This window comes from Choloepus didactylus, chromosome 8 (genome assembly GCF_015220235.1).
Source record: "Choloepus didactylus isolate mChoDid1 chromosome 8, mChoDid1.pri, whole genome shotgun sequence".
Lineage (NCBI taxonomy): Eukaryota > Metazoa > Chordata > Mammalia > Pilosa > Megalonychidae > Choloepus > Choloepus didactylus.
Window position 1 is genome coordinate 58679249 of NC_051314.1, and position 25801 is coordinate 58705049.

The 25801-nt window shown below is 37.0% G+C and overlaps 1 protein-coding gene across 1 annotated transcript in view; it reads right to left on the reverse strand.

Annotated features, from left to right (window-relative positions):
* The window catches only part of TRHDE (thyrotropin releasing hormone degrading enzyme), a 427626-nt gene that overhangs the window by 324367 nt on the left and 77458 nt on the right, over positions 1-25801 (reverse strand). The window contains exon 3 of the mRNA XM_037846765.1: positions 827-953. Within this exon, the coding sequence (XP_037702693.1) occupies positions 827-953 (127 nt within the window). The remainder of the gene's footprint in view (positions 1-826; positions 954-25801) is intronic.

Consider the following 25801-nt stretch of genomic DNA (forward strand, 5'->3'; position numbering starts at 1 on the left):
AAAATAACTTCAGCATTTCTAATGGGTATATCTTTCCCAACTTTCTAGAAAGTCACTGTTTACTCTCTGGCAAAAGCAGCCTCATTCAAATTAGGATAACAAAAATAATTAATTTATTCATTCTACAATTAATGAGCATAACCTCTTTCTAAAAGGTGGAAAATAAGAGTATTGATCATGAACACAATCTTTATAAATATTACAAAGTTTCCCGTCTCTCTTTTTTTATTCTATTTACTATAACTATAGATTAAAATATGATTGAATAAAAATAATCTAAAAGATAACTAATATACTGAGGTAAAATATCAGAGAATTAGGTAAGAGAAACTAATAAATGAATGCCTTCGTAGTGCAAAACGTTAAATAGTCTGGAAAGTCATCCAAATCTGAGTTGAAATCCTAGCCTCTACACTCACTGGCTGTCTAGATGAATGGAAAACACCCTGAGTCTCAATTCCTCAATTCCGTTGTGTGGAAAACAGTGAGACAGTACCTAACCCATGCGGTAGTCATGAGGATTAAAGGAGATGCTGGCAAGCACCGCATCCATAGCACATTTCCAACAAATTATAGCTATTTTGGTTATCTTTTAAAATCCTAAACTTGCATAAGGTCTTTCTTAATTCCTATGAGCACTTTATGGCCAGACTCCAGAAATGCTAAATTGTATTTTGCTTCTGCAGAAGAAACTATTTTTCTTGCTCATCTTCTCTAAAAATGTAACCTTTGGAATTTTCATGCTTCCAGAATATCTCAAGTAAACATACGAAGAAATCCGACCTTTAAGGAGCCTTTCTGATAAAATAAGCAAGAAAATTCTTACCTAGTTTTGGCAAGGAATAGGGCACTTTAAAGTAGTCTTCATAAAATTCTATTAATCTCTTTGTTATATGGAGAGCATAGTCCCCAGATCCTCTTCTGATGGCATCAGGTCTTGCATATAATCGTACCTAATTAAAAATACATATAAAAGTTACTTTAGCCTTTTGGTACTCGAGTTTTATCTCTCCTGAAAATATGAATCTACACAAATCACTTTGAATACTACAAAAATTATTCTTGTTCATATTAGCAAAGCACACTGTGGCTGAAAGAACCACACTTAAACAATTAAAGTAACCTAGTTGAGCAAGTTACAATTCCCTTGCTTTACAAGACTACATAGAGAAGATTTACACAGCTTGCATCAAAATAAATATTCAAAGTTATCACTTACATGTGCTCGCTAGAGATATGAAGGTACAATGGATTAGTATAATGGGTCCCTGACTATGCTAAAAGTAGGGAGGATGTGGTGGCTCGGCAGGAAAGAAAATTCATGGTTTGTTAAGGACAAGTTGTATTAAACTTTAGAAGTATTACCAGGCTAAGCAAAATATAATTTATGCTTCCTTCTTTTCTTTGGAGCAAACTGTCCTTATTCCCAATATGCAAACTAGGGATAGAAAACTCTTTCATGTGCATAAATGATCACCACACTAGAAGCCTGTCTGCAACTGCTCCCGGCTTCAAACCAGCTGAAGTAATTCATGTTTCAACACAATCCAGATACTTAATATTGACTTTAAATCAAACGTTGTATATTATCTAGTTCTTGGCCCAACAAAAGCCTAAGGCAAGTAACATAAAACTGAACAAAACTAACAATTGTACAGAAAAGGTTAAAATGAGATTAGTTTTCATGAAGCTTTCATAAAGCTATCCAGCATCTTTCTTTCCAAAGGCTAAATCTATTTTTCACAGAAGTGGTCCCTAATCCTCATATCAATTGTGTGAATAAGAAATATGTATTTTCTGGAGTAGTAGAGAGCACTGTGGCCTGGGAGTTGGGTTTTAGTCCTACTCTGCCACTAACCAAGCTGGGTGATATTGAACCAATTACTTAGTCTCTTTGGGTCTCAAATTTTCTCATTTATAAAATGAAAGAGCTAGCCACCAAATGGTTTCTAAAGTGCTTTTCAGTTCTTAAACACATTACTTCCAATTCCATTTTATAGATTAGGGAGCTTTTTGTTTGTTTTAAATCACTAGAAAAATAAATGCTTTACTCAGTATATGGAAATGGATATTAATATTCAACAGGAAGACAAAAGAAAGTTGTATTTAATCATAACATTTGGTTATATAATTAACTCTATTATCCCTGCTAAAGGAGAGAAAGAGATGTACATAATCAAAGAAGAGTAGAAAGTCAAGAAAACACATTCTGACTTTAGGTTAGAAAGAACTGTAATTCAACATACTTACTGAATAACATATTTACAATAAAAATCACTGGTAGAAACAAAGCCTTTCCTCTCACTCAATACTAGTCAGTCAAGCTCTATGTGTTGAATTAGAAAACAGTTATTTAGTAAAATTGTGAAGCTATCACCAACCAACAACTAAAACCAAATATCAAATTTTGTTCACTGTCACCTACAGTTTGGGTTGACACCTATAAAACTAAAACTGTCCAGAGCTCAGGCATAATCTGATACCCTTTGAGAAATAGTGATTATGGTTCCCTCTCCCAACAACTGCTGTCTAAACATTCACTGCCTTAAGTAGAGTTCCCAAGAAGCTGACCCCAAGACAAGGATGAGAATGCAAGTGATAAATAAGGAAATGTTCCCAAGTGAAACCTACAAGACAGTGGTAGAAGCTGCATAAGGAAGAGTAAGAAGCAAAGCAAGGGTGCAATTTCATGTTAAGTATTGGCTTCAGCCTGATCCCACAAACAGCTCTAGAGTGTAAACTACACTGGAGAGTTTGCCCTGCCTAGAGGCAAGAGAGCTCAGCTGCCACACCACTGACTGCACCAGTCAGTCATTGGCTACTGGTTGCCAAGAGGAGGACATAAAATTCTAGGCACTTCCAGTTCTTGGAGAATCTAAATGATGTACTTCCAGTGGCCCAAGGGTTAGGTCCTTGGAGAAGGTTCAGGTGTGAGCTGTTAGGAGCAGAGCAGCGGGGTATGGGTACATCAAATAATAAAGGTGATCTAAACTATTCACCAACAACATATACAACAGCAGTAATTCATTCATTTGTGCATTCATTCATTCAATAAATATTTATTTGGCTCCCGAACCAGGGCTAAGTATTTTAAATTTAGCAATGAAGAATATGCATTCTCTATTCAAAGGAGGTACAAAGCCTTATCAAGAAAAAAATGAAGATGTAGTCACCATGATCAAAGAGTTTACCATTTATTGGGTAAGTTAGCATTTGTAATTGTAACTGTTCTAGTTTGCTAATGCTGCCAGAATGCAAAACACCAAAAATGGATTGGCTTTTATAAAAGGGGGTTTATTTGGTTACACAGTTACAGTCTTAAGGCCATAAAGTGTCCAAGGTAACATATCAGCAAACGAGCACCTTCACTGGAGGGTGGCCAATGGTGCCCAGAAAACCTCTGTTAGCTGGGAAGGCACGTGGCTGGTGTCTGCTCCAAGGTTCTGGTGTCAAAATGGCTTTCTCCTAGGACGTTCCTCTCTAGGCTGCAGTTCCTCAAAAATGTCACTCTTAGTTGCACTTGGGATATTTGTCCTCTCAAAGCTTCTCTGGAGCAAGAGTCTGCTTTCAACACCCATTTTCAAACTGTCTCTCATCTGCAGCTCCTGTGCTTTCTTCAAAGTGTCCCTCTTGGCTGTAGCTCCTCTTCAGAATGTCACTCTCAGCTGCACTGAGTTCCTTCTGCTTGTCAGCCCAATTATATGGCTCCACTGATCAAGGCCCACCCTGAAAGGGTGGGGCCATGCCTCCATGGAATTATCTAATCAGAGTCATCACCCACAGTTGGGTGGGTCGCATCTCCATGGAAACACTCAAAGAATCACAATCTAATCAAAACTGATACATCTGCCTGCACAAGATTACATCAAAGATAATGGCATTTGGGGGGGACATAACAAATTCAAACTGGCACAGTAACATGAGCCATATGAATATAAAATATAAATGCAAATAGATCCTGAGGAAGAATGAAGAGCTTTCATAAGATTAAGGTGAAGTAACTAGTAAATTCATATCAAAATCACAGTCAAGACCACTAGACCACTATCAAATGGTGGAGCAAGAGTCACTGATTTTACTTCTAGGAAGCATTATATATATATATATATATATATTGGTAGAAACACAGCCATTCCTATCAATCAGCTCCACCAAGTCATTCAAACTATCTACAGGACCAGACAATGGAAAAACAATTAAATCAATTTGGTTGTCAAGAATTGATGGAAATGATCCCATTTGAATGAGAAGATAAAACATACAAATGCTTAGCAAAGTGTCTTCATTTGTTCATGCAAACAGTTATTGCATGCCTGCTGCGTGCCAGGTATTTTACTAGGGAATAGAGATAGATTAAAGAACAACAAAAATTCCTACCACAAAATGAACAAGATATTTATACCTACTGCCCTTAAGAGGTTCACAATATTTGGAAAGACAAACAGATCAACAATAAAAATACAAGGTGAGAAATATTACAGTGTGCTACACCTTCCCTCCTATTACAATAGGACTGAGCTTCTAACCAAGGCCAAACATTTCAAATTATACCCCCTCTTGCCTATCCAAAGGCATCACCCCTGAAATTCTCCCCTTTCTCTCCTGCATCACCAGTTCATGCTTCCATCCTGGATAGTTCTCACCAGCAAAAACTTACTCTGTATCGGCTTCAGCGTTAAATAAAAGATCTTTCTTGACCCCAGTTCCTCCAGGTATTGCATCATTTTTCTGCTCCCCTTTATAGCAATGCTCCTTGAAAGAGTTTTCTATATAGCTAGGATGAACATATAATTTAACATCCAAACCAGAACACTTTGAGAGTGAAAGGGGACACTTACAGCCTAGACAATAGCTGTAAATAGGGTGTTTGCCTATTTATACCCCGTATTTCTAGTCTCTCTTAAGCATACTGCAACCAGGCTTTCAACCCCCTACTCTACCTAAATGGCTCTGATCAAGGTCACTAATAACCTCACAATGACAAATTCACTTGCACATCTCAGTCCTCAATTTGCTTGATCTATCAGCAACATTTGGCTCAGTTGATCACAGCCCTCCTTGAAATACTTTCTTCACCTGGCTTCTATATCACTTTTCCTTCTGTCTCATTGATCACTCCTCATGCCTCTCAGTTCTCAATGTTGGAATGTTCCAGGCTTCAATCCACAGACCTCTTCACTTCTCTTACTATACTCAGTCCTTTGGTGATTACATATGGTTTCATGGTTTAAATTATCATTGACATGCTAAAGATCTCCCCCCAAATTCCAGCCTCATAAATCCAATTGCCCACTTGACATTGCCACTTGGATATCTAATAGGCCTCTCAAACTTAACAAGTCTAAAACAAAACTCCTGATCTCACACTCACAAACACCCCCCCACACACACACACACACTCCTGTTCCTCCTGTAGTCCTTCCCATCTCAATTCATAGCATTTCCACTCTTCTGTCCAGCTTCCCAGACCTGAAACCTTAGCATCATCCTTGTTTCCTCTCTCTTTCTCACTCTACCTATTCACTTGCTCAGCAAATCCTATTGGTGCTACCTTAAAAATATATACAGTATCCAACTACTTGTCCCAACCCCACCACTACCCAACTTGTCAAAGCCCCTCCATTGTTCCCCTGGGTGATTGCTCTGAATTCCTACTGATGCTTACCTTGATCCCTTCAGTCTGTTCTCTATACAGCAACCAAAATGGTCCTAAATGAACATCACACCATTTCACGCCTCTGCTCTTCCTCTTCCAGTGGCTTCCCATCTCATTCAAGAAAAGCCCAAGTTTTAACAAGGGTCTCCAAGTCCCTATACAAACCTAGTCACCCTTATCTTTCTGGCCTCATTTCCTACAACTCTGTTGCACACTAACCACATTCCATTCACACAATAGCTTTCTTTCTACTCTCCAAATATGCTAGAGATTCCCCATCAAGATCTTTCCCTATATATCTCCATGTCTCATTACCTCATCTCCTTTAGACACTTTTCTAATATCTCCTTCTCTGAGAAGCCTTCTTAGAGACTATCTCCCAGGAACCCAGGACCTTCTATATATCTACTCCTTGCTTTATTTATCCCCAGAATATTCATAACCATTTGTGGCAGCCCTGGGGTCAGAAAACCCCCTTCCTTAGGGAAAAGGCTGCAGCAGCCCAAGGTGTGACCAGAGCACAGACAATGAAGGTCATTGAGCCTAATAGCTGTTGGTAATCAACTTTCAGGAGACTCAGCTGAGGCTTCTTTGTAACCAAATCTCATGGGGCCCTGCCGAACCATATGAAGCACTTCCTCTTGTTTGTGCAGATCATTGACTTCCATTTCCCAAATGGCCATTGGGAAAAATCCCTCCTGTATGCAATTCCCTATTTAAAACTCATGGGTAACTTTTTGCCTGGTGCCTTTTTTGGTCTTGGGGCTGAACTGCGTTGGAGCACCACCTAACAAAACATATATTTTACTTATTTCATTTTGTTTCTTGGCTGCCTTCCTCCAAGAATGTAAGTCCCATAAGGGCAGAGATTTTTATCCATTAGATAGAACTATGTTAAACTTCCATTTTGGTAGGTTAAAAGATTTTGTTCAATTTGTCTTTCCAGTGCCTGGTACATAATAGGCAGTCAATAAACCTGTGATGAATAACTGAAGGAAAGAATGAATGAATGAATTGCACAGGTATGTTCAGGGCCCTAAATGATTATATATTTGTGGTAGTTTTATAAGACTTGGGATTTTCAGGGGAGAATCTTGAAGGAAAAGACTTAGATGAATGTAATAAGCTATCAAGTGGAGGATAACCCAGATAAAGTAACAATACATGCTAAGGCAAGAGAGCTGCCCCAATAAGAAGTGATAATGGTAAAACTGGGAGCTTTATTATATAAGTGGTGGTAATTCTTTGGAGGATATTAAGCCAAAAAGTGATAGAAATTAGTTTTGCTTTTCAGAAAGATCACATCAGTGACCTATATCAAGTGAACTAACTATAGGGGGCTACTTTATAAGACTGCAGGTGGAGAGACAGATTGGAAAAGTAAAGAGGCAAGACTGGAGAAGTAAGGATAAACCACAAACCATACTACAAAAGGGTCTGTAACTCAAAATACAAAATACGAATTTAATTCACAGGCAAGTCATTTAAAGATTTTAAACCACAGAATAACACGATCAGAATTAAGTTTTAGCAGATTGCATTGGCTACAGGGCAGATGATGGATTAAGAGGGAATAGGAATTAATGAAAGGAAACGAATTAAACTATTGCAGAAATCCAGGTGGAAAATGATGGTGGTTTGAACTAGAGAGAAGGAAGCAGTGTTGTAGAGAAAAGGATGGACTTGTTCAATTCATCCCAACACACTTTTGAAGAGGTCCTTTAGTTATCAAGTAAAGCCAATCATAGTCCCACTCTCACTTAGGAACAATCATTCACCTTATCTGTCCCACTCCAGTGCCCTGTTAGAATAAGTGAGACTCAATTGAAGGATAGGGAGAAAAGTTCAAAATATTTCACACACTAGGGAATTCCCTTGTGGTAAATCAAGAGTTTCCTATACAATAATTCATCTCATATTTATCAAAAAATCACAGTTGTTTTCTTCTTTTAGAGTAACTAGGTTCTACTTAATCATAATATAGAAACTAAATCTTCATAAATATAGTTATCATTCAAAAAGCAATAAAATATAATTTTATTACACCTGCTTATTTGCATTTTCTGACATTCCATGATAACATTCCAGCTCTGAAAATATAAATTACTTACTTTCATTCTACCAAGCTTCATCTGACCCTCCACATAGCTTTTCCCAATATGAACCAAACTACCCATTCAGCCCAGTGGAAAGCACATAACTCTAGTAACCGGCACACAGGGATTTGAGACTTAGCTCTCTCACTATTTGTGTCAACTTGGGAGACTAAGTTAACTTCTCTAGGTCTCAGCTCAAAGTTCCTTCCAGGACTAATAGTCTATCATTTTATTATGCCAGGGAGAGTGGTATATCATACTAATTTGCCTAAGTTCTTATCCTATAGTACCCACTTATTTTGAGAAGAAAATAATGAAAATGTGTTTTCTTACTTCACACAGTTTTGCACCTTTACATTTTGCACTTCCCTTGAAAATACCAACCAACTACATTTTCTTCAACCTTTTTTCTTGAATCTTCCTCTTCCTTTCCCTGAACTGCCTATAAAGTTGATCCTAATTAGAGAGAAGTAACTGTAATCACCAACGTGCAATGGAAGAGGCTGGTTTTGGGAAAGTATACTTATGGCACCATCTCTGTGGTAACACATCATAGGGACAAGCTAAGGTACAGGCACTACATGTTTCTGATTATTCAGATCACTTACACACCCCAAACAGGCAATCCTAAGGAAGTCTCTGTTGGACCCACTGTACTTTACTTTGTATTCTCATGAACTCTCCATATTTAAAGTGTGTGTTTGTTTCATCTCTCTATTGGATTTAAGTTTTTTAATCCTTGAAAGGGGAAAAAATGCTAACAACAGGCATCATTTGATCCCTTTAAAGTCATCTCACTTTCCATGAAATCAAAGATGTAATTAAATTTCTACTGCACCAAAGACTGAGAGTAGCTACCTAGAGGACATATTGAAAAGAATCCTGAGACCTCATCTGTGCTTGGCAGGAGAGAACGTTGTGATTTGTAAAATGCTGGCTGTGCACTTAAGGGTAGGAGAGGTGGCAATGGTGCCAGATATTTGCCATTATTAGGAGAGAATAATCTTTGGAACAGAGTCATAATGAAAGAGAACTCCAGGCAGATTCAAACTGATTTTGTCTCTGATACTGTGCAACTTAGAATAAGAACATCAGAGACTCTTTAAGGATTTCATCAATGGGATACTTATTTATTTATTCAATTAATATTGAATGAGTCTCTATTAATGGTCAGGACACTGTTTATGTGCTATGTCCAAAGGTAAGCAAAAGAGAAATGTGTTTCAAGGAGCTTGCAGTCTAGTGGGGAGATACAACAAGAAGGATGATTGAATTGGGAAGAACAGAGTGGACCTCATTTCCACTGGCTCTTCAAAGAAGTCCTCTCCATGGAAGGATGATTCAGCTGAACAGGAACAGAATGCCAGTGAACTAAGGAGAAGCAAATAATTATCCTATACTTATATATAAATGCTCTTTGTTTCTCTGTATTAAAATAAATATTTCAAAAGAAAGAAATACATAATATAATACAAAAACTATAAGCAAACACATGCAGTTGTCGGAAAATTATAAAAGCTTTCATTAAAAAATTGGGAGCCTTTCTTCTATTAATTTAAAACTATTAATTTAAAATAGTTCACAGATTTTCTTATTATTATTATGGAATAGGTATGGAGTTAGGCAGTAAATTCTGATTTTGTAGCTGAGGAATTTGAAGAGAAAGTTATTTCATTGTCATTGAGCCACTTTAAAGGACAGTGAAACTAAATCTATCTAATGCCTTTCTACTAGACTATTTTAATTATTTGTTGGGTTAAAAATGAATTGTGGTAGCTGCTAAATAATTATGTGAAACAGTGTGTAGTTACAACATACTGCAAAGTAAAAGAACATTTACAACAGTAGTATACGTGTTAAATAAAGAATTGAATAACATTTTCTCTGATTTGACTTTTGCAGTTTGGTACTTTGGTACTTCTGGCTTGCCAGAGCTATTCGCAAGAAAACTGTAGGCTTAAGAGTACATCAGGAACTTTAGAAGACATAGTAATTGTTTTGCACCTTTAAAATATCACTATAATAACATTAGTAAGCTTACTTTTTCTTTTACCTAACTATAAATCAGCCCGTTTCCTCAATAGCCAATAAATCTGAATTAATTCACCTACATGAATATAATTTGATTTGGGGGTTCTTCATACAAATCAGTAAAACAATGAAGCAAGGAGAAAGGAGCAGGTGCTTTTGGTACTAAGTAGATGACAAATATATGGATATAAGAAAAACGAATGTTGTAAATAAGAAACTAAAAAGCCCAGGTATATTAGTCTTATTCAAAATTCAGAAGATAACAATATTTTTTTACTAAGAAAAAGAGAAATAAGTACACACAAAAGTTTGACAGAAACAGGGAACCAATGCCCAGATGCCAGAGGCAATAAACATAAAGAGGAAGCTGGAAGCAGTTGGGCAAGGAGCTGGCCTGGCCGGAGAAGGTAATATCAGTCAAGCGGACAGTAACTTGGGAAAACTTATAAGTGAGGTGCCTGGATACACATACACTGCTTTGAGAAATTGAGAGACACTTCACAGTCTGAAGCAGGGTAATGTCATCAGAAACAACAAATGAAGATTATTTAGGCAACAGAATTTAAAATGTATCGAGACAGGGAGGCCAGTGAATAAAAAAGCATAATATTACAAGTGAAAAATTTGGTAACTCAGAGAGAGAACAGCCGGTAATAGGCACTCTCCATCACTGTGGTCAAAGGACATCCTGAGAAGGAGGAGAATTTAGAATTGGGCATGGATGGGGGGTAAAATCTCTGTACCAAAAACTGAGGCACCTGGGTGGTGTCAAAACTGCATCTACCACAAAAGCTGTCATTCTGATAAAAACATATAGCAGAAATAATTATCAGAGCTTCTCAGAATCCATGCCACAGACCCAACTGATAAATATTTTGAGAACAATACTTTAAATACCTTAAATGAGGTCTAGACACTCCTTATACTAAATTCCACTCCATATCGAACACTATTATAAGGAGAATTCAGAGTACTGTCATTGATAAATTTGCTTTCACAGACTGCTCTGCTTGTGTTTTTTCAACTTCATAGAATTTTTTTATTGTGGAGTATAACATATTTACAAACAAAAGATACATGAGAAAAACATTTGCCAAGAATTCTGAGACAGGCTTGCTATTCACTATGGGGTTACTTTTGGACCCAGTGGACTTTATTTTGTAGGTTCTTAAGCTTTTATATTTAAAGTATGTTTGCTTCCTCTCTCTATGGGATTTTAAATTCTTTAAGCAAGGGCCTATCTTTTCAATTTCCTTTTTCACTCCTCACCATGTCTAACATAGTGACTTGCACTCAATAGGGACTGACAACATGTTGCTAACTCCTATAAAAATGGCAATAAACTTTGACGGTCCTTGTCCACTCTAGTACTAAAATGCTGTTATAATAGATTGATTACGTCTTCCAACTGCATTTCACTCCAGGCAAGGAAATTAGCACTGTGGCAACCTGTACAGTCTCTTCTTGTAAATTACTTCACATTTATTTGCTAAGCACAGTATTTACCAATTCACTGTGGGGCTCACAAATTTAAGCTACTTATAGATACTTTAAGGAAAGGGCAGGGCTTTGTCATATTCACACCACTGTGATTCTGTTTTTCCAATATATATATGGTAGGCTGAATGACGTACCCGAAAGATGACCATGTCTTAACCCCTGGAATCTGCAAATGTTACTTTACATGGCAAAAGAGACTTTGCAGGTGGGCTTAAATAAAGGATCTTGAGAGGTGGCGCTAATCCCATATTACTCAGGGATTGTGTAAATCATATCTAAATGTAAATCATATCTTTATAAAAGGGAAGCAGAGGGACATTCGACTACAAAAGAGGAGAAGGTAATGTGACAAAGGAAGCAGAGAGAGACTTGAAGACACAAAAGTGGGAGGAGTCGTCAAAAATCAAGGAATGCAATAATGCAGCTCCAGAAACTGGAAAAAGCAAGGAAAGGAATTATCCCCTAGAGCCTCTAGAAGGGACCTGCCCTATCAATATCTTGGTTTTAGGTCTGTAAGACTCATTTCGAATTTCTGACGTCTAAAACTGTAAGAGAATAAATTTGTGTTGTTTTAAGCCACTAAATTTGTGGAAATTTATTAGAACAACAAGAAGAAACTAATGCATTATAACTTTTTTTCTTGTCGGTTATTACATCATTTGTTTTGTATTAAATTTTCAGTTTCTTGAAGATGGGAGCACATTTTGTGTTTTGTTGTATGCCTCTATCTGACACACAAAATTCTTCACAGCTTTCAAAGGGCTGAATTTTGACACACTGGTGTTGCGTCATTATTACCAAGCACCCTTCGCATTACTGCATATAACTGGTACACAAAAAAGTAAAATGAAATGATTGGATATATGTTAAATCATCTACACAGCATTGTTTCCCCAAGTGATGTCTTATAATTCTCTGGGATTGTTTTACAAATCACCTGGGGTAGTTGTTTAAAATTCAGATTCTTGGTCCTTCCCACTCCAGAAAGTCCAAATCATCTCTCTCAGGTAGGGCCCTAAAATCTGCATTTTAACAAACTTACCAGATGAATCATGTGTAACACTAAAGTTGAAGAATCACTGGTCAGGATTACCTAAAGAACCTTTTGTTCATTCAGCCCCACAGCAAGCAAACCGAAAGGCTTGAAAGAAATATTTAGCAGAAGCCTAACACATAGGGAAAAACATGTATCCTTATTCTTTAAATCTCTTTCAACATCAGAGCCTTCAATGAAGATACATTCAACATGGCTGTTATTATTTTAACTCTAAGAACTAATCTTTTTCTCCCCCTATACAATAAACAATAAACAACAGATGCGTCAGATCCAATGTTTGGAAACCAGTAAAAGTTGTTTAAAACTGTCACAGCCCATAGACAAAACAGGAGCATTTAATCACTCTCTGAGATAGAGTACCTCTTTTGTAGTAGACTGAATCGCAGTTACCTTTTTTTAAAGCAAGATAGAATAAATTTAGAGAATTTCCCTATCAAGCTATCTATTTTATGCCCGGTCAAATTTCTTCGGCAAGATTGACAGCCAAGCACATCTATTTGTAAATACAGGGGCTAAGTGCTCAGCAGGATTCAATTTCAATTTAGTTTAGTCCATCTGTCCTTTTTTATCCCCAGATTTCCAACTGCTTGCTGACTTTACTTTCACATGTGCTGTTTTGCCCTCCAAATCAACATTGTCCAGTTGAAGCACATCATCTAGCCTGCACTGCTCATTTCTCCTGTATCTTTTAATGGTGCTGACATACTTCTGCCACCAGGGTTAGAACTTCAGAATTTGTTCATTCATTTAACAAACATTACTGAGAGCCTATTTGCACCAAGCCCTCTTCTAGGCACTGAGTATACAGAAGTGAACCAGACAGAAATCCTACCACAGAGAGCTTATATTCTAGTTGGAAAGAAAGACAAGATAAATACTATATATATATAATGATAATGTGTTAAACATAAAAATGTAAACCAGAGAAGGAGGTTAAGAAACGTTGAAAGCCAGGGAAAGCCTCACAGAGAAGGTGATTTGTGAGTAAAAATATAAAATAATAGAGGGTATGAATAATTGAGGACATGGACATAGATTTCAAGGGGAATGCATTCCAAGAATAGTGTTGGGGATTGAATCATGTCCTCCACAAAAGGCAAGTTTAGATCCCAACTCCTGTTAGGTTCTGTGGGTGTGAATCCGTTTGTAAATAGTACTGTCAAAGATGTTATTAGTTATTACTTAAGGTGTGCCTAAACAGAATGAAAGTGGAGGTTAATCCAGTATGACCAAAGCTCTTAGAAGCAAAAGACATTGGACATAGAAGCACAGGTAGCAGCCGGAAGCTGGAAGTCAATGGAACCCAGAATCTATTCTGGGAGAAGATGCCACCATGTGCATTGCCATGTGACAGAAAAATTAAGGAACTCCAAAGGTTGCCAGCTAACCAGCAGATACTGACCCCAGGAGCAAGCAAGCCTTCTAGCCTCTATAACTGTGAGCCAATAATTTCTTGTTGCTAATCCAACCCACTGTATATTTCATGCAGCTAGGAAACTAAGTATTATCAATGTCCCTAAAAAGTTCATTGCTTCAGGCCTCCAGCATCTTTGTTCTTTAAAGAAACTACAAATATTCCAAGCATAGTAAAGTAGATGCTAATATAACACTACCCTATACCTCTAACATTTAAATAATGTTGATAAAAATGTTGATATTTTCCCATATTTCATATATTTAAGTATATAAACAATGATAAATTTCCTTCAGATAGCACACTCCCTCCATCCCATTCCCTTCCTTCCCATACTAGAATTAACCACAGCCTTAAAGTACTGACTTCCACATTAAATTATGCAGTGTATTTCCAGTTCATGTTATATATTTCCCTTCAGTTTCACCTGATTTTATTTTCTCTTCAAAGGAGTTGTATCAATTTTCACTCCCTACAGCAACACAGGGCAATCCTTGGTTCCCCACATTTTTGGCAAATTTTGTATTTTGAAATTTTTCTTAATAAATGAGAGTGAAATGGTGTTTTGTTATTTGTAATTTGCATTCTCCTGATAATAGTGAGGTTTAGCATCGTTTCATACGTTTATTGGTTATTATTGCTCTCTCTTCTGCAAATTGTCCTGTTCCTTTGCCTATTCTTTCTTTGGATTGTTTATCTTTTCTTGTGATTTGTAGCCATTCTCTCATTCTCTGTATATTCTGGGTAGTAATCATTTGTCAGCGTGTGATTTGCAAAAATCTTCTCCAGGGTATATTATGACCCTGATCAAATAGAATTTTTCTGCTTTGAATGTAGTCAAGCATAAAATATTCCTTTTGGATTTGTGCTTTCCTTAAAAAAAAAAAAAAGTTCACTGTCCTCAAGGCCAAAGAAGCCATTTTTCCTCTATTCCTTCTAAAGGTTTTAAACTTCTGCTTTTCAAACTCAGGGCATTAACCCAGTTGAAATGCATATGAGTGATGTGTAGAGACTTCATTGTATTTTCCTCAATATGGATAATAGGCTCAATACCATTTATTAAATAGTCTCACCATTCCCATCAGTTCATAATGCCACTCTCTCAGATACCAAGTTCCCATATATGCGTGGATATCTATTGTTTTCATTGGTCAGTATGTCTATTACTATGCCAATAGCCCATTTTGTAATCACTTAAAATTGTGAGGCCTAGTAAAATCAGTACCCTCTCCTTATTCATTTTAAGGATTTCTTTAGCTACTCTTAGCCCCTTATTATTCTGTATGAATTTTCCAGTCTTACACACAAAATCCTGTTAGGAATTTTTCCAGAATTGCATTGAATTTATATGCTAAGTTGACATCGTCGGGATCTTAATATCCATGCCCATGGAATCTCTCTTCATTATCTCAGTCTTTGCTCCAATTTTAAGTTTTATAGTTTCCTCCATATAGGCCTTGCACATCTTCTATTAGATTTACTTGAAGATACCTAATAGTTTGTTGTCACTGTGAATGGGATTTGAAAAATCGCATTTCTCATGTATTATTACTGATAGTAGACACTTATGGATTTTTGTAGTGACTTGGAAGCAAGCCAACTTTCTGAATTAATTCTAATAAGTTTTCTGTGTTGTTTTGCTTGTCTTAGCCAGGAATTCTAGGACAATGCCAACAGGAGCAGTAAAAGAAGGCATCTTATGTTATTTCTGACATTGTTTCAATTGCTTCTATGGTTTCACTACCAACTGTAACTCTTCTGCAAGGTAAGGAAGTTCTATTCATTGCTTGCCAAGAAATTGTATCACAAATAATGATGGATTTATTTAATGCTTCCCCCACATCTGTTCCGATGATATGTTTCTTTTTTTCCTGTGATCTATTAAGATAGTGAATTATAGTAATAAATTTTCTAATGTTAAACCATGTTTGCTTTCACAAGGAGGAATAAATCTACTTAGTCATGTTGGAATGCTTTCCCTGTTTTTTCCTTCTTTTGTTTAATAAAGGTTAAAGTGTTTAGCTGCTTCCAAAGATTTGGTTAGGCATACCTATAAAACTGTATGAGCCTGGTGCTTGGGGCAGGGTGGTGGTGGGGTGGTGGTTATCTTTGACTCCTGATTCAATATATTTAAGGTTCCTGATGAGACCAAACTCTCATTGGGAAATGTTTGATCAATTGCAATTTTATGCCTTCCAGTTTTTTTAGTGATTATTTGATTCATATCAGACTAAGAGTTTCAATTCCCATTGTATCCCCTGCACCTAGGAGAATTGGCACAAAGCGGAACTCAATCAATTCCGGCCAAATGAGTGAATGAAAGAATGAATGCCCAGGCATTCCTCCTCTGTGTTTCACTCTACACTGAAAATTCCTATTTTGTACTACTTACCACAAATGACATAATGAATCGTTTTCTACTCAATCTCTCTACTAGATTATGAACCCCTACAGTTCACAGCATGCATTATTGGTATGTATTCCTATCCACCCTCCATACATGTTTATTATTAATTTTATTTAAAATTTTCCAAAATTTACAAACACTGTATACCCATCAAGCAATATCGATGCATGTTTTTACATGTAAGAATATCCAGGAAAACAAACAATATTATTTTATGTGGGTATTTTTAATTTTTTTAATAAATAGTTTCATGTTATACTCTCATTCTCTTTTTTACTTTTTACATTCAACTATTTTTCAGCTATATCCAGGTCTCTGTATATGAAATCTAGGTAAGTTCTGAGCATTTCATAGCATAACCATATGCAGCATATACTAAGCTTTGCAATTTCCTAGGAGAGGGATTCCAACTTCCCACATCCCCACATTGAAGCAATAAACATCTGAGTGCGTATTACCACATGCACTGACTTAAGAGTTTCTCTGTGGAAATGCCCAAGAATGGAACAACCAGGTCCTAAGGATTAGCATACCTGATTTCCCTAAGAGCTACAAACTGCTCTCTAAAATGGCTATGCTAGTTCACATTCTCAGCAATAGTGCAAAAGGTCTCCCCTCATCTTTCCATCTTTACCAGTACTTGATATCATCTGATTTCCACATTTTACAAATATTATTGTTGTAAGGTATTATTTTTTATAATTTGAATATACATTTCTCTTCTCTGATATCTAGTGATACTGAGAATCCACATACATATGAGAAGTTCTGAAGTCAAATTTCCACTTAGCATCCAAGTAGTCATGACTGTATTAGTAATCACTCTGTGACTCAGTTGCCTCTTCTATAAAGTAGGGATGATAATAGTGCTTTTCTTATGAGGAATTCAGTGGTTAAAAAATTAAGCACCAAGAGGACATCATCAATATGGCAATGTAAACAGCTGCCAAAAGCTTCTCTCAGATATTGAGCAAAAAAGTTTGGAGATAACCTTGACTGGTTCAGAACTCTGGGAGGATATGGACAGGAGAGAATAAACACAGGGATACAAGTTCTGGAGAAAATGTGGGTAGAGGAAGGTACCTAATCACTGTTGCTGGGGAAGTAGTCTGGTACAGCCCATGTGGAAGGCAGTGTGGTGGTTCCACAAGAAGCTAAGTATGTGGGTGCCATAAGATCCTTCAACCTCATTATTGGGTATATACTTGAACGAACTGAGAGCAGGGATATGAATGGACATTTGCACACTGGTGTTTATGGTGGCAGTATTCACAATTTTCAATGGATGGAGGTGGCCTAAGGGTACATCAACTGACGAACAGAATGGTGAACTGTGGTGTATGCATACAATAGTATATCAAGTGGCTACAAGAAGGAATGAAGTTGTGAGGCATGAAACTAAGTGGATAGATCTCGAGGACAACATTTTGAGTGAAATACACCAGAATTGAAAAGACAAACATTATACAATGCCTCACTAATATGGGACTAACTATAATGTGCAAACTCTGACAACTGAATCTTAGAGCACAAGTTATCAGGGGAAGGCTTATTATAAAGGTTCCTAGATTGTAAGTTCTTACAGCAGTCACATCAATTCCTGAGTTGTAATGGTTATCTATAAATGCTGACATGCTGATCTCTTTGTATATAACCTGCTCTGTTCCTAGAACTACTAGTATCTGTGTGACACCTGAGATTCAGAGCTAGAATTTGGCAGCTTTGAATGTCAGTATTATACCATATAGCACCTGTTTAAAAAGGTGAAAAAGAGTTCAGAATTCAACTAGAGATATGAATGAAGCAGACCTGGTTAGGACTAAGACAAGTCATACTAAAGGATAAAGGAAATATTGACTGTGTGTATATGTGTGTGTGTTTTTATTGAGATTGTTCACACACTATACAATTATCCAAAGATCCAAAGTGTACAATCAGTTGCCCATGGTACCATCATACAGCTGTGCATTCATCACAATTAATTTTTTTCAATTTTTAGAACATTTTCACTACTCCAGAAAAGAAATAAAGATAAAAAAGGGAAACTTAAACCCTTTCATACCCCTAACCACCATTCCCCTCCATTATTGACTCATAGTATTGGTATAGTACATTTGTTACTGTTGAGGAAAGAATGTTATACTCCTACTCACTGTAGTATATAGTTTGCAAAAGGTGTATTTTCCCCTATATGCCCCTTTAATAGTAACTTCTAGTTATAGTGTCATATATTTGTTCTAGTTCATGAAAGAGATTTGTAATATTTGTACAGTTAATCATGGACACTGCCCACCATAAGATTCACTGTTTTATACATTCCCATCTTTTAACCTCTAACTTTCCTTCTGGTGACATACGTGACTCTGAGCTTCCCCTTTCTGCCATATTCACACACCATTCAGTACTTAGTTATTCTCACAATGTGCCACTGTCACCTCTACCCATTTCCAAACATTTAAGTTCAACCTAGTTGAACATTCTGCTCATAATAAGAAACCGCTCCCCATTCTTGAGCCTTGTTCTATATACTGGAAACCTACATTTCATGTCTATGAGTTTACATATTATAATTAGCTCATATCAGTGAGACCCTGCAATATTTGTCCTTATGGGTCTGGTTTACTTCACTCAATACAGTTCCCTCAAGGTTTCTTCCTCAACCCATTTTTTTTAAGACACTTTTGTTCACACACCATACATTCTGTCCTAAGTAAACAATCGATGGCTCCCTGTATAGCCATGTATTTATGTATTCACCACCATCACCACTATCTACATAAGGACATCTCCATTTCTTCCACAAAGAAGGAAGAAGAGTCAAGAATGTAGAGAGACAAAAGAAAGAGAAAAAAGAAAGAGAAAAAAACAAAACAAAACATGACCACTAGGAAGCAACAAAAAGAAAGATAGCATTAAACTAAAGTACAATAAAGAGTTAGACAACATCACCAATGCCGAGAGTCCCATACCCCTCCCTATGTCCTCCTCTTATATGCATTTAGCTTTGGTATATTTCCTTTGTTATATTAAAGAAAGCAAAATACAATGTTTCTGTTAATTATAGTCTCTAGTTTGCACTGATTGTGTTTTTCCCCCAATACAACCTGTGCCAGTTTGAATGTATTATGTCCCCCAAAATGCCAATATCTTTGATGTAATCTTGTGTGGGCAAACCTATCAGTGATGATTAGATTGTAATTCTTTGAGTGTTTCCCTGGAGATGTGCCCCACCCAACTGTGGGTGATGACTCTGACTGGATAATTTCCTTGGAGGTGTTACCCCACCCATTCTGGGTGGGTCTAAATTAAATTACTGGAGCCATATAAATGAGCTGACAAACAGAAGGAACTCAGTGCAGCTGAGAGTGACATTTTGAAGAAGAGCTACAGCCAAGAGGGACACTTTGAAGAATGCAAAGGAACTGAGAAAGAAGCTGCAGATGAGAGACAGTTTGAAGACAGCTGTTGAGAGCAGACTTTTGCTCCAGAGAAGCTAAGAGAGGAAAAAAGCCCCAAGAGCAACTATGAGTGACATTTTTGAGGAACTGCAGGCTAGAGAGGAACATCCTGAGAGAAAGCCATTTTGAAAGCAGAACTTTAGAGCAGATGCCAACCACGTGCCTTCCCAGCTAACACAGGTTTTCTGGACAACATTGGCCATCCTCCAGTGAAGGTACCCAATTGTTGATGCATTACTTTGGACACTTTATGGCCTTAAGACTGTAACTGTGCAACCAAATAAACCCCCTTTATAAAAGCCAATCCATTTCTGGTGTTTTGCATTCTGGCAGCATTAGCAAACTAGAACACCGCCCTATTTTTATCACCTTGCAAAGTTGACATTCATTTGTTCTCCCTCATGTAAAAACATATTTGTGCATTTTATTACAATCATTGAACACTCTAGGTTTCACTGAGTTATACAGTCCCAGTCTTTATCTTTCCTCTTTTCTTCTGGTGTCCCACATGCTCCTAACCTTCCTCTTTCAACCATACCCACAGTCATCTTTGTTCATTGTACTTACATTGCTCTGCTACCATCACCCAAAACTGTGTTCCAAACCTCTCACTCCTATCTTTTTCTATCTGTCTGTGGTGCTCCCTTTAGTATTTCCTATAGAGCAGGTATCTTGTTCACAAACTCTGTCATCATCTGTTTGTCAGAGAATATTTTAAACTTTCCCTCATATTTAAAGGACAGTTTTGCTGGATATAGGATTCTTGGTTGGTGGTTTCAGCCCACTTCCTTCTTGCCTCCATGGTTTCTATAGAGAAATCTGCACATTGTCTTATCAAGCTTCCTTTGTACATGATAGATCGCTTTTCTCTTGCTGCTTTCAGGATTCTGTCTTTGTCTTTGATGTTTGATAATGTGATTAATAAGTGTCTTGGCATAGCTCTATTCAGATCAATTCTGTTTGGGATATGCTGCACTTCTTGGATCTGTAATTTTATGTCTTTCATAAGAGATGGGAAATTTTCATTAATTATTTCCTCTATTATTGCTTCTGCCCCTTTTCCCTTCTCTTCTCCTTCTGGAACACCCATGACATGTACATTCATGCTTTTCAGTTGTCCTTCAATTCCCTGAAATGTTGCTCATATTTTTCCATTCTTTTCTCTATCTGTTCTTTTGTGTGTAGGATTTCAGGTGCTTTGTTCTCCAGTTCCTGAGTGTTTTCTTCTGTCTCTTGAGATCTGCTGTTTTATGTCTCCATTGTATTTTTCATCTCTTGTGTTGTGCCTTTCATTTCCATTGATTCTGCTAGTTGTTTTTTTGAACTTTCAATTTCTGCCTTATGTATGCCCAGTGTTTTCTTTATAGCCTTTATCTTTTTTGCCATATCTTCTCTAAACTTTTTGAATTGATTTTGCATTAGTTGTTTAAACTCCTGTATCTCAGTTGAAATGGAAGTTTGTTCCCTTGACTGGGCCATAACTTCATTTTTCTTAGTGTAGGCTGTAGTTTTCTAGGTATCTGGTTTCCTTGGTTACCCTAATCAGGTTTTCCCAGACCAGAATGGTCTCAGGTCTCAGAAGGAGGCAATATTCAGTATCAGGTTTCCCTGAGGGTGTGTCTTAGAAGATTGACATACCCTGTGAGGTCTCAAGCCACTGTGCTTTTCCTAACCTGCCCAGCAGGTGGCACTTGTCATCCTGTCCCTCCTGACTGGTGTAAGGAGATGTGGTTCACTTAGTTTCTGTTTTGGCTATTTTCCCCCAGGCTCTGGGATCTGGTTCTGAATGAGAGGCTGGTAGTAGAGCTGGGCACCACATCCTTCCTCTTAGGGAAGATACACCCCCAAAGGAGTTATCATCTGTATTTAAATAGATTCTTTGTCTCTCTCTCTGCTATCTCCACCCTTGTCTGGGTCAAAGCGGTGTGAATTGAAAATGGTTGAGACTTTCTCCACTGAGACACTCAGGTTGAGACAGAGAGAAAGGGACAGAAAGTCCCCTTTCAGGGCCACTCCATGTCCCCTCTTCACCCCCAGTTTCACCCACTGACCAGAGATAGCACCTGATCCTCTGGGCTCCCCATCTTGGGACAGAGAAGTCCTCTGTCTCTTTCAGGTCACTCATCACTAAAACCCTCTGTCTACTTGTTGGGGATTTGGAGCTTGTATTGAGCAGTCCACATTTGTTAATTAAAACCCCAGTTGAAGGTTGATTGAGGTATATTCACTTTTTCAGAGAGTGCTGCTTTCTACTACAGTGAAGTTTTGCAGTCCGGGCTGCCATGGGAGGAGGGGGCTCCTGGCTCAGGTCCACAGTTTTTACTTACAGATTTTATGCTGCGATCTCAGGAATTGCTCCCAATCCAGACTGGTATACAATGTGTAGACAGTCATGGTTGTCCCCCAGCAGTTATTCCAGATTATTTACTAGTTGTTCTTGGTTCTTTATTTATTGTTCCAGGGGGACTAACTAACTTCCACGCCTCTCTATGCCGCCATCTTGACTGTGTTTTAAAACTTCAAATTTTGTGTGAGACCAAATGCAGATATGTTTATTTGGTGCAAAATCTATATTTTCTTAGCACATCAGATAATTTAATTTGTACAGGCAGTTTACTCAAACACCATAAATACATGGAACTTTGAATAGGGAGTGAGATCTAGTTGGTTTGTACAGGTTAGTGTGAAACCCCCATACATCCCAAAGTAATTTTGGCAGAGAAAAGAAATATATTTGCAAAGCCCCTCTGAGGTACCAGTGGAAAATGTGGAAATATTAAACTTCCCCATGTGGGGAATAACTGATATTCTCACGAGCACTGGGGACTACCAATTTAGAAGGCTGAGCCCTCGATCTTGGGGCTTGCCTTATGAAGCTTCTTACTGCAAAGGAGAGGGTAAGCCTACTTATAATTGTGCCTTAGAGTCACCCCCAGAGAACCTCTTTTTTTGCTCAGATTTGGCCCCTCTCTCTCAAAGCCCCCTTCACAGGTAAACTCACTGCCCTTCCCCCTCCATGGAACATGATTCCCAGGGGTGTAAATATCCCTGGCAATGTGGGACATGACTCCTGGGGATGAATCTGGCCCTGGTATTGTGGGATTGAGAAAGTCTTCTTGGCCAAAGGGGGAAGAGAAATGAAACAAAATAAAGTTTCATTGGCTGAAAGATTTCAAATAGAATCAAGAGGTCACTCTGGAAGTTGTTCTTATGCATTATATAGACATCCCTTTTTAGTTTTTAGTGTACTGGAATAGCTAGAGGGAAATACCTGAAACTGTTGAACTGCAACCCAGTAGCCTTGATTTTTGAAGATGATTGTATAACTATATAGTTCATACAGCATGACTACGCAATTGTGAAAACTTTTGTGGCTCACACTCCTTTTATCTAGTGTATGGACAGATGAGTAGAAAAATGGAACAAAAAGTAAAAAAAAAAATGGGGGGTGGGGGATGGGATGTTTTGGGTGTTCTTTACTTATATTTTTATTCTTTTGTTCATTTTATTTTATTTTATTTCAGTAATGAAAATGTTCAAAAATTAATTTTGGTGATAAATACACAACTATATGATGGTACTGTCAACAGTTGGTTGTACACTGTGGATGATTATAGGGTATATGAACATATCTTAATAAAACTGAATTTAAAAAAAAATAAGCACCAATAACCTGTAACAAAGGAGTTGTTCAATGTCTTTAAAATTATTTTAGTGTATCATAGCTTGTTTTATTTTGTACTATAAAATTAACAGTATTAAATGACTTATATTCTTAGAATAAAAAAAAGTAAGCACCAATGAAAGTTGTTTTTTATTATTATTACTATTTATTATTCTTATTCATTCAAGTATCCTTGTCTATAAATTGCCCATTTATATCCTTTGGCCACTTTTCTTCTATCTTTCTTTAATTTTTCTTTCAGGTTGACATAAGCTCCTTGTAGAGTCTGGGTATCAATCTCCTACAAATGTTTTTAAATGAATAGCAGAGTGAGTGATCAGAAATTTAACATGCCAGTTTTGTTTCACAAAACTCTGTTTGCTTTTTTCTGTTCACTGCCTTGCTGGTCATTTTTGTGAACAAAATGTTGAATCTGAATATATTTTTGATCTGCTCAATAAATTTTAAATAAAATTTAATTTACATTCCATTTTTCTAAGTCAACAACACACAAATATGAAATTATAGGGGAAAAAGAAACCCAACTCCAGACTGGAAAAATTATACAATTGTATTTGTGGTTTTTATTGGGCAACTTTTTAAAAAAGGAAAAAAGAAAGTATATAAGAGCTAAGGATTTTGTCAAATCTTCTCAAAGACAAGTACTTTGCCTCAATGTCAAATTCATTATTCAACTGGAACAATCCCTAAAATGGACTGCCAAAGTAGTATAATTTTATGTGAGATAGAATTCTTGGTAATCATTTATAAAAACACACAGAAATCTTAGAAACTTCAGCATAGAACATAAATAAATATTTGATAAGAATTAGTGTTTAAAGAAATTGCTAATGTTTGTGGCCATTCTCCTAGCAACTCGAAACAACACACAAATTGATAACGCAGTAGTATGCAAATGGCCCAACTCAGTTCTACATAGGAAGATTAAGATGATGACTATATTATATTTTCAAGCAATAACCAACAGTATCAGACTAGGAAAAAGTAATCGTCTCCATCATTAAAGAGTGTAATTCATATTTTAAAACGGGCAAAAACAATCACAATTAAATAAGAAATGGAATTGATTACCAGCCATCACTATTTCTACATGCTCCCCCCCCCACCCAGATAGCTTTTTAAATCCTGATGCTGCTATACACTTTTTCTAAAAATGGCAAGATTGAGTGATCTAGGTAAAAATTCATTCACAGTCAGAGAAGGTATTACTAACCTAAGTAGGTAAAACACACAATTAAGTAAAAGTTGGCCAAAACTCTTTTTTCCCATCAGATGCCAAAGCTTAAATGCAGATTCATTTAGTCAGTCATTTAACTTATGTTTAATGATCATCTACTGGAGTCTGGAATTATAATAATGAGAAAAATACTCACAATCCTTGCGGTTATGACTTATTAAGGGAGTCTGATGTTCATTTTAAAATCAAACAAAGGTGAAATTACTGTAAAAGACAGGATCATAGTCAATGTTTCTATGAAAGTCTGTTATAGAAGAATCTGACTTAGTCTGGACAGTCAGAGTAAGCTTCCCTTAGCCAGTATCTTTAGGAAGAGGATGAGTTAAGCTGGTGAACAAGAGAGGCAGAGAAAACAACATACTCAAAACCTGATGGTGCAAGAGAGTATAGTGAATCCACAACTGCGGCTGGGATGGAGGGAATTAAGGGACTGTGAGATAAAGCTGGAGGAAAACAGGGGCATCCAGAATGTGCCTGAATATTTGGCTATCTTAAATATTTATTCATCATTTTAAGTGCAATGAAAAACTATTGATGGGGCTTAAGAATCGAGGCTCTAATGTAGAGAATGAATTGGAGGGACAGTAAGAATGGAAACCAATTATAAAGATGTTGCTGTAGTGCAAGTAAGAGATAGTGGTAGCTTGGACTGAAGTGGTAATGATGGAGATGGAAAGAGATGAAGTCAATAGGCTGAAAGAGGAAAGCAGATGCAACTAAATCCTCTTACATAATTTCTCCAAGAATTTTCCTAGGCATTGTACTGCTTTCTGTATTGTGGTTGCCAATTGGTTACATCCCTCCAGGTTAAAAAGTAACTGCTTTCTTGCAGCTGTTTGGACATCCAGGCAGAATTTTCCATACATCCATTAAAGAAATAATTTCAATGCATTTACATTAAAGAACACTTTTAGTTGTAAATATTCTGTAATCTACACTCCTGTAACATGACAGAACTAATTTTCCAGACAAAAATATGATCCTATTTAACCCTGTGGAATATGAGTTATTTTCATTGCCGTTAACCTCATTTGCTTCTTCAGCACATCTAATATCACACATAGGATGCCTATTTCCCAAGGCTTCATTCTTTTCTAAGGATTTTTTCCAGTTTATGAAATATTTTATCTGCAAAATCTGTCGAAATTTAGAAATAAAATCTCACCTTTCCTCTGGATCTTCCATTAGTTGAACAAGCTGTATATGACAGAAATGCAAATTTGTGCAAAGGTTTTGCTACAATTTTTTTCTTCAAGTTCA